The sequence below is a fragment of the Bolinopsis microptera genome, chromosome 1 (genome assembly GCF_026151205.1).
Source record: "Bolinopsis microptera isolate Bmic1 chromosome 1, MBARI_Bmic_1.0, whole genome shotgun sequence".
In the NCBI taxonomy this organism is placed as follows: domain Eukaryota; kingdom Metazoa; phylum Ctenophora; class Tentaculata; order Lobata; family Bolinopsidae; genus Bolinopsis; species Bolinopsis microptera.
In genome coordinates this window covers 11,767,776-11,781,893 of record NC_087072.1, presented here as the reverse complement: position 1 = coordinate 11,781,893, position 14,118 = coordinate 11,767,776, and the positions used below count along the sequence as shown (strand labels likewise).

Sequence of the window (14,118 nt, the reverse complement as noted above, 5' to 3'; positions counted from 1 at the left end):
ATAAAAAATTAGTTACAAAAACATTTACAAATTTGGCCATTCTGTGAGGCTAGCCATTCTGTGAGGCATTTACCCGTATAATTTTTTCTGTCACATTTGTCTGTAATACTACTGTTAACTTCTGGATTTCAATGTGATAACATTGGTCATAACATTTATTTCAGGTGTTAAATGATAAATGTCTCATTAGAGTTTGACTTTGGTCAAAACTGCTTTCTCCGCTGCTCAAGGAACTTCTATACAACATTCACGAATAGCAGCTCTTCTGAAGCTCATGGTGTTGGCTTGAAACAGAATGGCTCTGATGGAAAATTTTACTTTGCTCTGAAAGAAGACAATGTTGAAGATGAAAGTGTGGTTTGGTTAAACAGCACCTATGGTAGGTTGCTTGGCCTGTGTGAGGGATTAGTGATGCTTGATGAAATCGAGAACTTAATCCCTATTACTGATCTCACTTTGAGTTGTTCTAGTGCTGATTACAGTATTGCAGGTCTTCATAGAGAATTCATTGAAAAGGAGCTTATGAACCAAACTCAAATTGTGAAAGAAGGGGACCCTGTTATCGGATTTATAAATTCATCCATTAGTATACAATTTAATGTTACCAGTGTTAAACCATCTAATGCGAAGATACTCAATAGTTACACAAAAGTCAGTGTTTCCTTAAATGACTCAAGTTCTACACAAAAATCGCCAAATGCTTATTTTTCATCAAATTCGTCTGCAATCTTTAAATTGTCCAGCTGGAATCCATCTGCATCTAACTCATATGATGCTCAATTAAGTGCCAAGTGCTTCTGTTCTAAAAACAATCTTAGTATTCATTCTGTTTTGGTGTGTAAAGTATCTAAAGAGAATTCCAGCAAAATTCTCTGCAGTTTGAATTGCTGCCTAAAATGTCTTGTGGTACCATTAAACTCAACAGTCATGGCGGATCAAATACTGTCCTACTATTTTAATCTGAATGAAATAATTACTGTTAGCTTTTTGAGACCTAAGTATCAAAAAGAAAGCATAGATCTACAATTGAAAAATGTTCCTCCTTTTGATGCCCCAGTTTTTGACTCTGATGTGAAAGATTACTCGATAATTGTTGATGCTAATAATCATGGCTGGAAGATTGATATCTCTACTGAAGGAAACACCCCAAAAATTGTAAAGAAGCAGGATCTTCAATTTGAAAAGTGTGATTCTGATGACAGCACTAATCCTCATGGAATTGTTTATGAATCATTAGTTGACAAAATTCTACAATCGTTCCCATTCTCTCAGAAATCATTGTCTCTACTCTCTTCTAAGACACAATGCTATGGGGCTGGAAAAACTTTCCTTCTCAAGCGATTGACTTGTGATCAACGTCTTCGTAACTTTTTTGTTTTATATAGTAATGTAACTCTTTTGCGTGGGAAACGGGTAGACAATGTTGTTAAAGAAATAACTGATCTTCTTTGTGAATGCTGTTTTAGTCAACCTGCCATTTTGTTGCTTGACAACCTGGATTCAGTTCTACCAGCTCGTTCAAAAACTGAAGAGCCCTCTGGGGATGAGATCTTTGGGATACGTTTAGCTCAAAAGCTTGTCAACATTTTTAAGATTTACAAACAGAATAATGTAGAGATAATTTTCTCTTGCCAAAGTTTATCTTCCTGTCACCCACTTCTTATGGATGCTAGTGATACTGTTTTTACACTACCATTGCTACCTGTAACACAGCATTTGCCGTTTTTAAGAAATCTGCTCAGCAATAAAGTTGAGAGGGGTGCTCTCAAAAATCTTTATGACAAATTATCTCTCCGTTCTAATTTGAGTGTTGGCGAGATAGTGAAGCTAAGTAAAATGTTCAAATCAAAGACGATCTGCAGATCTGACAGTTATAAAGAAAAGGAATTTGATGAGAGTTGCAGTTTATTTGATTTGCAGAAAATAAAGCCTATGACTGGTGATCTGAAGTTGTCAGACTGTGGTGGACTCTTGGATGTCAAAGAAGAGATTAATAAAATGCTCATATTACCTTTCAAACACCCTCACTTGTTTTCACAAATCCCATTTCAGCTGAACAGAGGTCTCTTGTTATTTGGACCTCCTGGTGTTGGGAAAACTCTTATAGTAAAAGGAATAGCAAATGAACTAGATATGAACTTCCTCACTGTTAAAGGGCCTGAGCTTCTCAATAAATATATCGGAGCCAGTGAAGAGGCTGTTCGTAATTTATTCAGAAATGCGGAGGAAATGAGCCCAACTTTGATATTCTTTGATGAGTTTGATTCATTAGCCCCCTGCAGAGGAAATGATTCTACCGGAGTTATGGACAGAGTTGTGAATCAGCTCCTGACTGAATTAGACGGAGTGTCAAAGCATGAAAGTGTATTTATCATAGCTGCCACATCTCGTCCTGATGCTATTGATCCGGCCATTTTGCGCCCTGGACGAATAGGTAGAAGAGTACTTTGTCCCATGCCTAGTTCAAGTGAAAGAGTGCAAATTTGGGACTGCCTGCTAAGGGATATGAAACGAGAACTTAATATAAACACATCATCTTTAGCAGCTGAAACTGCTTTTTACTCAGGTGCAGATATCAAGGCAATAATATACAACGCCCAGCTCAGCCTGGTTAAGAAGGCCATCGCAGCATCTTATGAAAAACCCGCTATTCTCAACCAAGAAGTTCTGCTGGAAACTATATCAAATACTAAGCCATCTCTCAGCCAATCTGATCTTAAAGATTATGAGTTAACATATAATATGTTTCTGTCTGCTAGAACTTCTGTTGGATGGAGGACTACTCAGAGATAAATTCATTACTTATTTATGACTTTAAAGTAAAGCTTTTTAAATCTTGACCAGTAAATATTCGTTTTTTTGATTGTTATGAAAACTTTAATCTTGACAGTTTATAAAATAAACAGTATACTTTTGAAATAAGACATTAGACAAAATTTAGCGGTATTACTTCAATCTTGCGATTCATTTAAAGTACAATTTCTCAGTTTTCTCTATAGATAATTATAATAAGTACCGTGAGTAAGTGAGTAACTATGCACTAGAGTACAGTGTTCTTTGTGTTTCTCAGTGAGTAACTATGCACTAGAGTACAGTGTTCTTTGTGTTTCTCAGTGAATAACTATGCACTAGAGTACAGTGTTCTTTGTGTTTCTCAGTGAGTAACTATGCACTAGAGTACAGTGTTCTTTGTGTTTCTCAGTGAGTAATAATGCATTAGAGTACAGTGTTCTTTGTGTTTCTCAGTGAGTAACTATGCACTAGAGTACAGTGTTCTTTGTGTTTCTCAGTGAGTAACTATGCACTAGAGTACAGTGTTCTTTGTGTTTCTCAGTGAGTAACTATGCACTAGAGTACAGTGTTCTTTGTGTTTCTCAGTGAGTAATAATGCATTAGAGTACAGTGTTCTTTGTGTTTCTCAGTGAGTAACTATGCACTAGAGTACAGTGTTCTTTGTGTTTCTCAGTGAGTAACTATGCACTAGAGTACAGTGTTCTTTGTGTTTCTCAGTGAGTAACTATACACTAGAGTACAGTGTTCTTTGTGTTTCTCCGTGTTCTTTTTGACATGATAATATTTGAACTGTCTTACTATTGTGACTCAAGACATTCTAAATAGTAGAGCATGCCAGTTTCATTAGAAGAGTATTTTCGTACAACGTTCGAGGACAAGCTTCTAGTAAAGCTACCAGAAAGAGAAGATGAGCACCTCACTCCAGCAACACGACTGCTGGAGAAGCGTCGTGAGATGACGGAAGTTGAACAGGTATTTGCAAAGTTTGCTTTCTTTCTAAATTCTATAGAAGACATTCCTTATAATGGATGACAGTAATCACAGCGAATTTCCGTCATCTATCATTTAATGCATATATTGAACAAAAGTCACAATCAGTGATTTATTTCATTGACCGAGTTTAAAAAAAGAACACTTTAAACTTTATGACTAATTAGTAATTTGTTTTCTCGCCAGGCATTAAATGCACAAAAAGAAGAGTTTCAAATGAAAATGGAGTCGATCCAGCAACGGAGAGAGGAACTTGAACGGAAGGAGTATACACTCAAAGAATCATTATTAAAGTTTGACAAGTTTTTGAAGGAGAATGATGCAAAAAAGAATCGAGCGGTCAAGAAGGCAAATGTTGAAAGGGATGCTAAACTTCAGAGAATGAGAGAGATCGAAGCCTTATCTGAAGAAGCCAGTTAGTTATCTTAAAATGTTATGAAAATTATCTATTTTAGTCAGCATGTTAATGAAGAAGAGGCTGGAAAAGCCCAGCTTTAGTATCATAAGTGTTCCGATAATTTTATGGAACGCAATTTAAGTTGGTTTTAAAGCTAAGCAAACTCTTGTAACAGAGCATCTACAACACGAATTGGAAGTTCAGAAAATTAAGCTGACCAAACATATGGTGTTCCAAAAATACATGGATAGAGTCTTGGAGACAGCAGACGAATTCTCGGAGAACAAAGACGCCATCCTTAGGTACCCAATACTTTTAGTAGAGGGATTATCACCTTTATTACAATTTTCACTATCACACAGGAGGAAAAGTAGTGGAATTCTCGTTATTTTCGCAATTTTTATTTTACACAGATATGTCTCAGGTACGACACCCTGGTATCAACCCATCAACACCTACTCAACCGGGAGATAGATAACCAGGACCGACTGGAGAAGGAAAAAGCTAACCTTATGAAATTCGTGGAGGAGAAAAACAACGACATCATGAGCTTCAACAATCAACTAGCCAACCTTCAGGTAGGTTCTAGAATCGACTAGCGAACCTTCAGGTAGGTTCAACAATCAACTAGCCAACCTTCAGGTAGGTTCTAGAATTAACTAGCGAACCTTCAGGTAGGTTCTAGAATCAACTAGCCAACCTTCAGGTAGGTTCAAGAATCAACTAGCCAACCTTCAGGTAGGTTCTAGAATCAACTAGCCAACCTTCAGGTAGGTTCAAGAATCAACTAGCCAACTTTCAGGTAGGTTCTAGAATCAACTAGCCAACTTTCAGGTAGGTTCTAGAATCAACTAGCAAACCTTCAGGTAGGTTCAACAATCAACTAGCCAACCTTCAGGTAGGTTCTAGAATCAACTAGCCAACTTTCAGGTAGGTTCAACAATCAACTAGCCAACCTTCAGGTAGGTTCTAGAATCAACTAGCAAACCTTCAGGTAGGTTCAACAATCAACTAGCCAACCTTCAGGTAGGTTCTAGAATCAACTAGCCAACCTTCAGGTAGGTTCTAGAATCAACTAGCCAACCTTCAGGTAGGTTCAACAATCAACTAGCCAACCTTCAGGTAGGTTCAACAATCAACTAGCCAACCTTCAGCTCTTCAGGTTGGCTAGTTGTAGAAAGCAGGCTACTATTGTGCTGTATTTAAAATTTACGGTCAATATTCATACATTTTCTTGAAACAGTTCAATCAACTGGATATATAATGAGAAGTTACACATTTGTCATTTGTGTAATGTCCCCTCAGTCGACTCAGCCGAATGATCAGAAAATTGAGTGTTAAATAAGGAAGAGCCCTGTTAAAAGATGCAGAATCAAAATCTTGCAATTTATTTAAGTTAAAAACCCTAAAATACATGTTTGAAGATGGTATTGCTAACATTGTTCCATTTCAGATGCAGCTAGAGACTGCGCAGAGTGCAGCAGTAAAGTGGGAGAGTGTGTGGACTCACATTAAGAACACCGCCGCTAGACAAACTCTACTACTGGGCAGAATAAAGATGGCCACACACAACCTTTTCATGCTCATACATAAACAAATGAGAACTAAAGCTGAGGTCAGACATTTTCTCATTTTAGTTTTACCTTTTTTATTGAACATTATAATACATGATATATATTATTGATTATAATTATATATTATTGACTATTGAGCAAATTACCATACTTTGGTCATACTTTGGTCAACCGTCGGTTACACGAATCAAAATACAATAATTACGGGACTACTTTTGTCACATTCAATTATTTGAGCACTTTGCTCCCATTATTTGTTGAATTAACGTAATACTAATATGTACAATATAGTATGTGATAGACTATATCCTAATTACGTTAACACTTTTATTACATGAAACTTGCAGAAAGATGGGGTTAAAGACACATGGCATAAATTTTAGAAAATATCATAATTTATGCTGTTTTTCTTATACTATGAAACGTTCTCATGATGCAATATTGCATACTAATCTGAATGTTAGTCCAAACATAAAGAGGTAGGCTAGTACCCTGGGTACTAAGTACCCAACACGTGACCCAACACGTGACCCAACACGTGACCCAACACGTGACCCAACACGTGATCCCTACAGGTAGTAAGCATTGTTGCCTAGAGACAACTAATAGTTATCTACCTGTCTCGCATGTAGACGCACCATGACAATCAAAACAGAACTAATAAATAGCATCGCAGCCATTTGCATGCCTGGATTAACTTGACCGTAGGAATAGCTAACTTTTAGAAATTCAGCCAGGGATCATATTCCTCTGGCTCACAGCCAGGGATCATATTTCTCTGGCTCATAGCCTCCTCCTTTTGGCACTGTTTAGCAATTAGTGAATATTTTCAATCTTTAGCACTTTCTTTCACTAAAAAAAGAGATCTTTTTTAATTGCCACTATTACTTGCACCAGAAAGTTAATAAAGTTTTAAGGTCAAAGCATTTTTAGAAGTTGGTATAGTGCCTTCATATCATGCGACATTTTGAAGGAAAATATAAATTTTCAGGCGTCAGAGACAACCGAGCAACAGTTACAAAAGATACAAATTTACATTAAAGATTTGACGGAGATAATACAAGAAACAGGTAAACAAGGAGAGAACAAAACTTGAAACTCAAATACTTCTAGAATATTCTACTTAGCTACTCAACGTAAAATTATTCGCTAAAACTTACTTTGTGGAGACCAGATACTGGACTACCAAACGAAGACCCTCCACCTTTAGAATGGCATGTTTGTTATTGACAATCTTACTTTAAACATTCTAAGATTGTTATGACTGGTGAGATTATCTCAAAATTACTGGCGTCAAATTTTCAAATTGACCAATTTATTAAGTATAATTTCAGTTTCGTCTAAACTATTTCGCATACTCGATAAAAAACAGATTTTGTGATCCAGAATTCCTCTTATATTTGTATACTCATTTTTTACAAATATTTACAGTCACAATACAAATTGAAACTAACTTACTTGATACGTGAATAACACAGCTGCTGAACAAGAAGTACAATGGTTAGATTTACAAAACCAACAATCACACCACTCAATCCACTCCACTCCACCACAAACTACTTCTCCTCGCAAGAATCCTGTCACTCCTCTCCTTCTTAAACGGTTACTCATCCTTCCTTTTATATTTTCTAGTAGCAAACTAACTGTTTTACACACTTTTATCTAACATTATAATCAATCTTATAACAACACTCAATCATATGCATAAAAAGGAGGTTTTAAACAATCCCAACTACGATCTGCTACTACTGTAATTTCAATATATACTGTAACCATATGCATAGTTACCATACATTTAATAAAACCATCAATCAATCACATTTCAGGTTCCGATCATTCACATCACACATCAGGAATCCACCCAAGTTACCACCACCCTAGTTACCACCACCTTAGTTCGTCGACCAATGATAAGACTTGATAGTGGTTTTGTGGATCATTTGTTATCACATATTGTCACCTGCTTGCTTTATCTCTATCGTTACCCCGACACTCTAGAGATTTTAGAGCAGAGTTGTTTAATTTTTTACTGAAACCACAGAACAGTGAGTATGTAAATATATTTGTTAATAAAAATATAAAATAATATAATATTGCCCAATATTAAATATAATAAAGATATGTAAAGATTATGATAGAATTTTTATAAATTTGTTAGAAAATAATTCTTCACAGCGATCTCGCCACATTTTTCACAGTCATGTATTATGTAATTTATTGATAAACAGATGAGTACATTATATATGCAAGTATGTGAGGCTATATTTATGAATATAAAATATGTAAATACTGATTGATCATGAATAGTATCTGTACATATTGCGTTGTTTCATTTCTTTGTAGCATGCAAAGCTATTGTTTCTATTTATAAGAACCAGCGGCCGCTTTTTAAATGCTAACGATTGTTTCGCGTATCTTAAAGTTAAAGAGAACAGTATTCTGCTTGATAAGCCTGGTACTTGATATATAGTATACTGGTACTCAACATGGTGAAATTTTATTGAAAAGTTAACTTGTGGCGAAAGAGCAAGCTCTATGAAAATACCGCTTACAACAAGCTGAAAACACAAGCAATCTGTGTCTACATGATACTGAGCACAGTATGTCGGGAGTATAACATATATTCAACTCTAGCTAAACACGTTGCAGCAGTATGTCTGGTAATATAGGTACAGTGCTTGGCTTCTTCAAGAAGATGGCAAGTACGCCGCTCTACTACACGGTTAACAAGTATGTCTGTTGTAACGAGTTCCGGTTTGGTAGCCTGGTGGGTAGTGATGACAAAGGTAACGAATACTACGAGAATAATGACTACTTTCTTGGCAGGTTAGTAAGGGGCGCGGTGGGGGGGGGGGGGGGGGGGGGGGGGGCGGGCGGGCGGGCGGGCGGGGGGAGTTGCTTTATTAGTGCTGGTTTACAAGTTGTAGTTATGAACATTGTTTATTGTACATATCGCTGAAGCTTTGAAGGCGCTTATTTCTTAGTATTCAATAGTAGTGTACAATACATATAATATATATGTATTATGTACCTTTCTATTAGGCAAATAACTTCTAAATACTTCTTTATCACAGTTGACAAATGGTTATTAACAGGAACAGGTGGGTCCAGTTCAAAGAACCAAATTGGCTAATGATGAAGAGCGACGCATCAGACATACCGGCGGAGTGGCATGCCTGGATGCACAACATGACGGACCACACTCCCGTCACCCACCCTCCGGCAGAGAGGAAGTTTCACATGGAACATCGGGCCAATATGACTCCCATATTCCACGAGCGCTACACTCCTTCTACTACTACCAAACCCAAGGTTGAATCATGGAATCCTGCTCAACCTAACAAAATAGAGTGATTAACTGATCACATCGTAAATTAAACTTGGGCTGGACATTCTGTTTTGATATATGAGACTAAGCTGATTTGGGAAATTAAATGTGAACTTAGAATTTTTTGACGAAAAATGAGAACTGTCGTCCAGCCCCAAAGGGTTACTATAAGATTTATGGGGCAAGACGACTTAATTAAATATTGAGAATTTAGATTAGTGCTCTTTAATTTTAACGACCATTGCCAATGTACCAAAATAAAAGTTTAAATGTTGCATATGGATTCGGCGGGATGAGATTTAGTATGTTCACCGCGCAAAGAAGGCCCATGACAACCACGTACGTCCGCTTCAAAATAACTTTGGAATTTTAGCTTTAAAAAAATCAATCTAATTAAATATTAAGTTTCTGTTCCGTTGACCGTTCACAGTAAATTGTTTTAATTGTTTAATTTAAAATGTCATCAACATGTACTTACTAATACTAGTTCACAATATTTCAAAGTTGCAAACTGTACATATGCATACATGATACATTTACTAGTATATACAATATAGGCACTAGGATTCGCCAATCGTTCTGAGGACATATTGACAATACACAATAAAGTTACCTGGGGACCCCAGGCTATAAATTTCATAAACATTTGCATTAGATTTTGTAGGTTTACAACCTACCAGGACGCGCGCCGAGTTGGACGTAATATATATGAAACAGATATTTTACTAGTCGGAGTATCACCCGTTAAATTAGATTCGGCAGAATATAATAACAGGCTCAAGGCTGAGCGCCGCCCAGTATAGTAATTAAACAAGTCTGACTGCTGACGCTGATTCCGAATCAGTCAATCACCTCCCGTGACATAGGGTTAAAATTGGAACGAGATATTGGCGAAAAACTGTCCAGATCACGTGATATGAACAATGAAGGTATAATAAGGAAGTTAGTCTACTTATTCTCGTTAGGGGGTACGTGTTGATTACTGGGCCGCGCTCAGCCTGTCATTCTGCCTAATCTGATCTCTATCATGTTTATGAACCTGAGGTAACGTGTTGACGGATGTTACTCGTCTAAGTTTCTTCAAAGTAGCGCGCGCCGGGCCAGACCATTATTATTAACAATACAATTGACAATGGGTCAAGGTATAGTACGCGCGTGTGGCGTGGTACTTTTCTAATTCTATTACTAATTTCAATTAAGGTATTAATGCGTACTTTACGCATTTCATTTTCGTATAGTTACATTTTGACTTAATGCAAAGATATTTGGACGAAATAAAAGTAACCATGGCGGATTTACACCTCGGAGTTGCCCCATTTAACTTCCCATTTTCCTGGTCGGCTTATTGAATTTCTTTGTGGTCTCGCGTATAACTATAATTGGTGATAAGATATGGTAAAAAGACAAATTTATCGAAGTACTACTACTAGAAACTAGAAAGCCCGCGGTAACAGGTATGAAGCTAGTAGTGTTCTTTGAAATAAGTTTCAATCACATCAAAATTTTTATCTTAACCGAAGATACAGCCGATTTAAATGTAAAACACTTTAAACACAACGTAATTACCATAAAATCGATGAAAATACCCTTCCAAAAATCTTTGCACGTGCGCATTACAACACTGTTGCTATGCAAATGCAATGTGCAACCTTTGGTTTTTACCCAACTTACTATTCCTCATATAATTTGCACGTGGGCGATCGTACAGACAGACATAATCTTTCGAATTATAATATAGAGACCAATAATTCTAGATCACTACAAAATTTAGAAAAGTCCTCAATTAAAAAATATAGCGTATTGTTAACATACAGTAGTAAACAAACAAACATCTTATCTTTATTTTATCTTAGCAATGAAAACTCTTTCAGAAATAAAGTCTACGATAATGAGGAATTTGACATCAAGTTTCACTCTAATTGACTAATTCACTCCAATTAATTTCATCAGGCAACCGGATATGTCAAAAAGAATTATTGATATTAAGTGTGGATCTTTCAAAACGAAATTTGAAGGTCGAATTCTCGAATCGTTGACAACATCAAGTTTTACTGTAATCATTGTTAGTGATGATTAAGCCGTCCTTAATCGTGACGGTTCATGAATGTGAAAGACAGCGGATAGTTCTCTTAAAGACTGGCGTATGAATTATAACGTGTCTTTATCGGACGATTCAACAAAACTGTCCAAAACTGTCCAACCCAAATGACCTCATATCTAGCGCACTGTTTCCACACAAAAAAATTGTTTTTGAGAACCACTTGAAATGAGGAAATGGACTTAGGCACTTTTGTCAGAAAACGGCAGATTGAAAAATGTTGTCTGTCAGTTTAAGATTAACGTCATAAGATTGTGGGTTTTATAGGTCACGATGCAAGCCCTTGCCAAGACGCAGATATTATCATTTAGTATTGTCTTACTATGCAGAAGACATACATATTTCCATATCAAATAGAATTTGTAGTTTCACTATTTAGCGGTTGAATAAGGTAGAAAAAATCAGGCTATGAATGAATTAGGTAACAGTGTGCTTATGCAGTAGTAGCAGTAGTAGTAGTAGAAGTATCCCCTGCTTATGCCATCTGAGATAATCAGCAAACAGTAAAGTTTCATAGGTCATGAGGGATACAATATCAAGTTTACAACATTTTTAGTTTCCAGTTAGAGCGCGACATGGGTGTCACCAGTAGAGAGACTTGCTGATGTAAGTGCCGACGCTACCAAGCCAACCCCCCGAACCCGCATCGTTCGGATCTCCCATCTTTCGTACTCTCTGCAAAGAAGACGTTCTGTTAATTTGCTGAACATATTTACTGTATCATAGCATGTTTCATGATATTTTACATTTTGACACCTATAGAGCAGAGTGCCCGACTGAGATAATTCTTTCTGGTATGACTTACTTATTACTATCACCACTCATTCGAGGAATACATCAAATCAAAATATATTCGTGCTAATTTTTTCAAATGAAGGTTTATTTTTGCATTTATTTGATAGATTAAATGATCAGATCTAGTCAAATTGTATTGAATTATGTTTGGCAAATTACATTGTTCCTGAAAGATAGTTAAATAATTGCGGGAACTAAAATAGGCCGCGTAACGCCAACAGAGGCACGCTTTCTCGGGGTAATCTTAGATTAAAATTTAAACTGGTCGAAACACATTGCCGCTATAAAAGTCAAGATTTCCAGGTAAATGGGTATTAATATTATGTACAGAATAAAACGGCATTTACCACTTTCTGTGCGTTTACAATCGCATCTGAATTTCTGTTCAATCGTGAGGGGTTTCGCATCAAAAACACGTATTGAATCCTTATTTAACAAACAGAAACAAGGAGTAAGAATGGTCATGCCAGGATAAGTGAACTACTTCTATAAAGACGATAAGTTACCAGCACACTGCACAGTGTCAGTGCCAAACTCGATAAGAAAACTATTCACTTACTAACCAGTAATATGCCAACATACGGCTCCGATCATGTAAGTAGCGCTGACTGGATGGAGGAATATGGTTGCCGTAATTTTAGATCTTCTATATTCTTCAAAGGACCACTTCTAGCTATCACCGGAACCAATACTAAAATAACTTGCCCCCTAGCTTATTTTCGATAAACATCTATAAGTCTAATGCCAAATGTATTATTCTCGAGCAAAAGTCAACTGAATGCGTAGACGGAGCCCGGCCCGTTTTTCTGCTGAACAACATTCCAGGCCTATGACTATGAGGACATCTCGATAAGAATTAAATTAAACCATAGATTTTAAAAACACATTTTTCTACCTGCAGCCTATACCTTAAATTGCCCACCATTCACCAGTCAGCTATCAATTTCAATTTAAAAATCATGCGATCACATGTCTCTACCAATTCAAACAACGCATCTTAACTGATGAGTGAGAAATTAATAAAGACGGAGGGGGAATTGTTTTAAAACATATAAGAGATACGAGAAGTTTGTTTTAGCAGGAGCTTTCAAAATACATGTGTAAATCGTCTTCAGCTAGGGATGATGTTGTGAAGGGGTGATTACATATGATGGAGTGGTGTCAATGATGAGGGGTGTGTGATGTACAAGGGTGGAGTGGAAAGGATGGATTATGATGATGATGATGATGGGAAAATGTTTTAAGTTTACATTACAGTAACATTCAAATTAAAAACTAGGCTTCTGAGGTAGATGAAAAGGAAATGCCTGATGGCCTGGTCTTTAGGGATGAAGCAATCTTACGAAGGATGGGGTCCCAAAGTGAGCTACATTTAGGGGTACGATCAGTTCAGACTTCAGTTCATGGAGGGTTGTCTTATCTGTATGGCAGCGTGTTCTGTCAGGTCAAGTTGAGATCGTGTAGTAAGGGATTTGAGGACTTCTATGTTGTTCTAGGAGATGGAATGTCCAGTGGTCAAAGCATGTTGGGCGGGGGCGGATTTGATCCTGTCTGTGGTTTCGTCGAAAGCATCGTTCGTGTTCTTTCATGCGGTGGATCAGGGGTCTGTAGGTCTGTCCGGTATACTTGGAGGGGCATTGAGAGCAGGATATCTCGAATAGGTGTTAGGAGTGAGTTCAGTGGGCGGTGTGGTTTTCGTCTTGGCGAGGAGGTCGCGGAGACAGGAGAGTAGTTGCTGATGAGTGGGTCACTTTGATGTCGTGTTGTCCGAGTATCTTGGAGATGGGTTTGGAGAGGGAGGGATGGAATGGAAGGGAAACGCTGAGTGCGTGATCCTTGGTCTGTCGGTTGAATGAGGCTAAATAAATAAATAAATAAATAAAGTCAATTTTTACAGCACAGCAATATATATCTAAATATCAGATCCTCTGTAATCATAATGTATAAAAAAGGAGCTTTTCTCTGTGCTGAAGGATGAATCAAGGCAGATCATGGTTCTGTTAGCAGGCCACCCTAGTTATGGACAATACATATATATAAAATAATAAAATTATAATTTTAAAATTGTGTCAAGATTGAACTAAAACATAACTCAGGGTAAAATAGACGTATTCCCTTCGTCAAATTAACTATTTACAATACT

General features: G+C 37.0%; 4 protein-coding genes across 8 annotated transcripts in view; 3 read left to right on the top strand and 1 right to left on the bottom strand.

The window, feature by feature from the left end:
* LOC134826628 (peroxisomal ATPase PEX1-like) overlaps nt 1-2,948 on the top strand; it is a 66,246-nt gene extending 63,298 nt beyond the window's left edge. Inside the window, exon 2 of the mRNA XM_063839086.1 lies at nt 165-2,948. Coding sequence (XP_063695156.1) covers nt 172-2,793 — 2,622 coding nt within the window. The 5' untranslated portion in view covers nt 165-171 and the 3' untranslated portion in view covers nt 2,794-2,948. The remainder of the gene's footprint in view (nt 1-164) is intronic.
* The window catches only part of LOC134826659 (probable NADH dehydrogenase [ubiquinone] 1 alpha subcomplex subunit 12), a 76,053-nt gene extending 66,536 nt beyond the window's left edge, over nt 1-9,517 (top strand). Inside the window, exons 2-3 of one of the 2 annotated variants that reach the window (XM_063839134.1) lie at nt 8,389-8,580; nt 8,850-9,517. In XM_063839134.1, coding sequence (XP_063695204.1) covers nt 8,408-8,580; nt 8,850-9,108 — 432 coding nt within the window. In that variant the 5' untranslated portion in view covers nt 8,389-8,407 and the 3' untranslated portion in view covers nt 9,109-9,517. Of the gene's footprint in view, nt 1-8,386; nt 8,581-8,849 lie in introns of both variants that reach the window. The other variant, XM_063839126.1, reaches the window with a different exon arrangement.
* On the top strand, nt 3,625-5,695 carry LOC134815096 (coiled-coil domain-containing protein 42 homolog). Its single transcript, XM_063823612.1, has 7 exons — nt 3,625-3,765; nt 3,970-4,198; nt 4,356-4,482; nt 4,605-4,758; nt 4,923-4,982; nt 5,147-5,174; nt 5,634-5,695. The coding sequence occupies exons 1-7, from the start codon at nt 3,625-3,627 to the stop codon at nt 5,693-5,695; spliced, it is 801 nt and encodes a 266-aa protein (XP_063679682.1).
* Nucleotides 9,518-10,861: 1,344 nt separating the features above from the next.
* LOC134814632 (armadillo repeat-containing protein 1-like) overlaps nt 10,862-14,118 on the bottom strand; it is a 30,003-nt gene continuing 26,746 nt past the window's right edge. For 3 of the 4 annotated variants that reach the window (XM_063822792.1, XM_063822808.1, XM_063822800.1), the window contains one exon: nt 10,862-11,855. In XM_063822792.1, coding sequence (XP_063678862.1) covers nt 11,763-11,855 — 93 coding nt within the window. In that variant the 3' untranslated portion in view covers nt 10,862-11,762. The remainder of the gene's footprint in view (nt 11,856-14,118) is intronic. The other variant, XM_063822784.1, reaches the window with a different exon arrangement.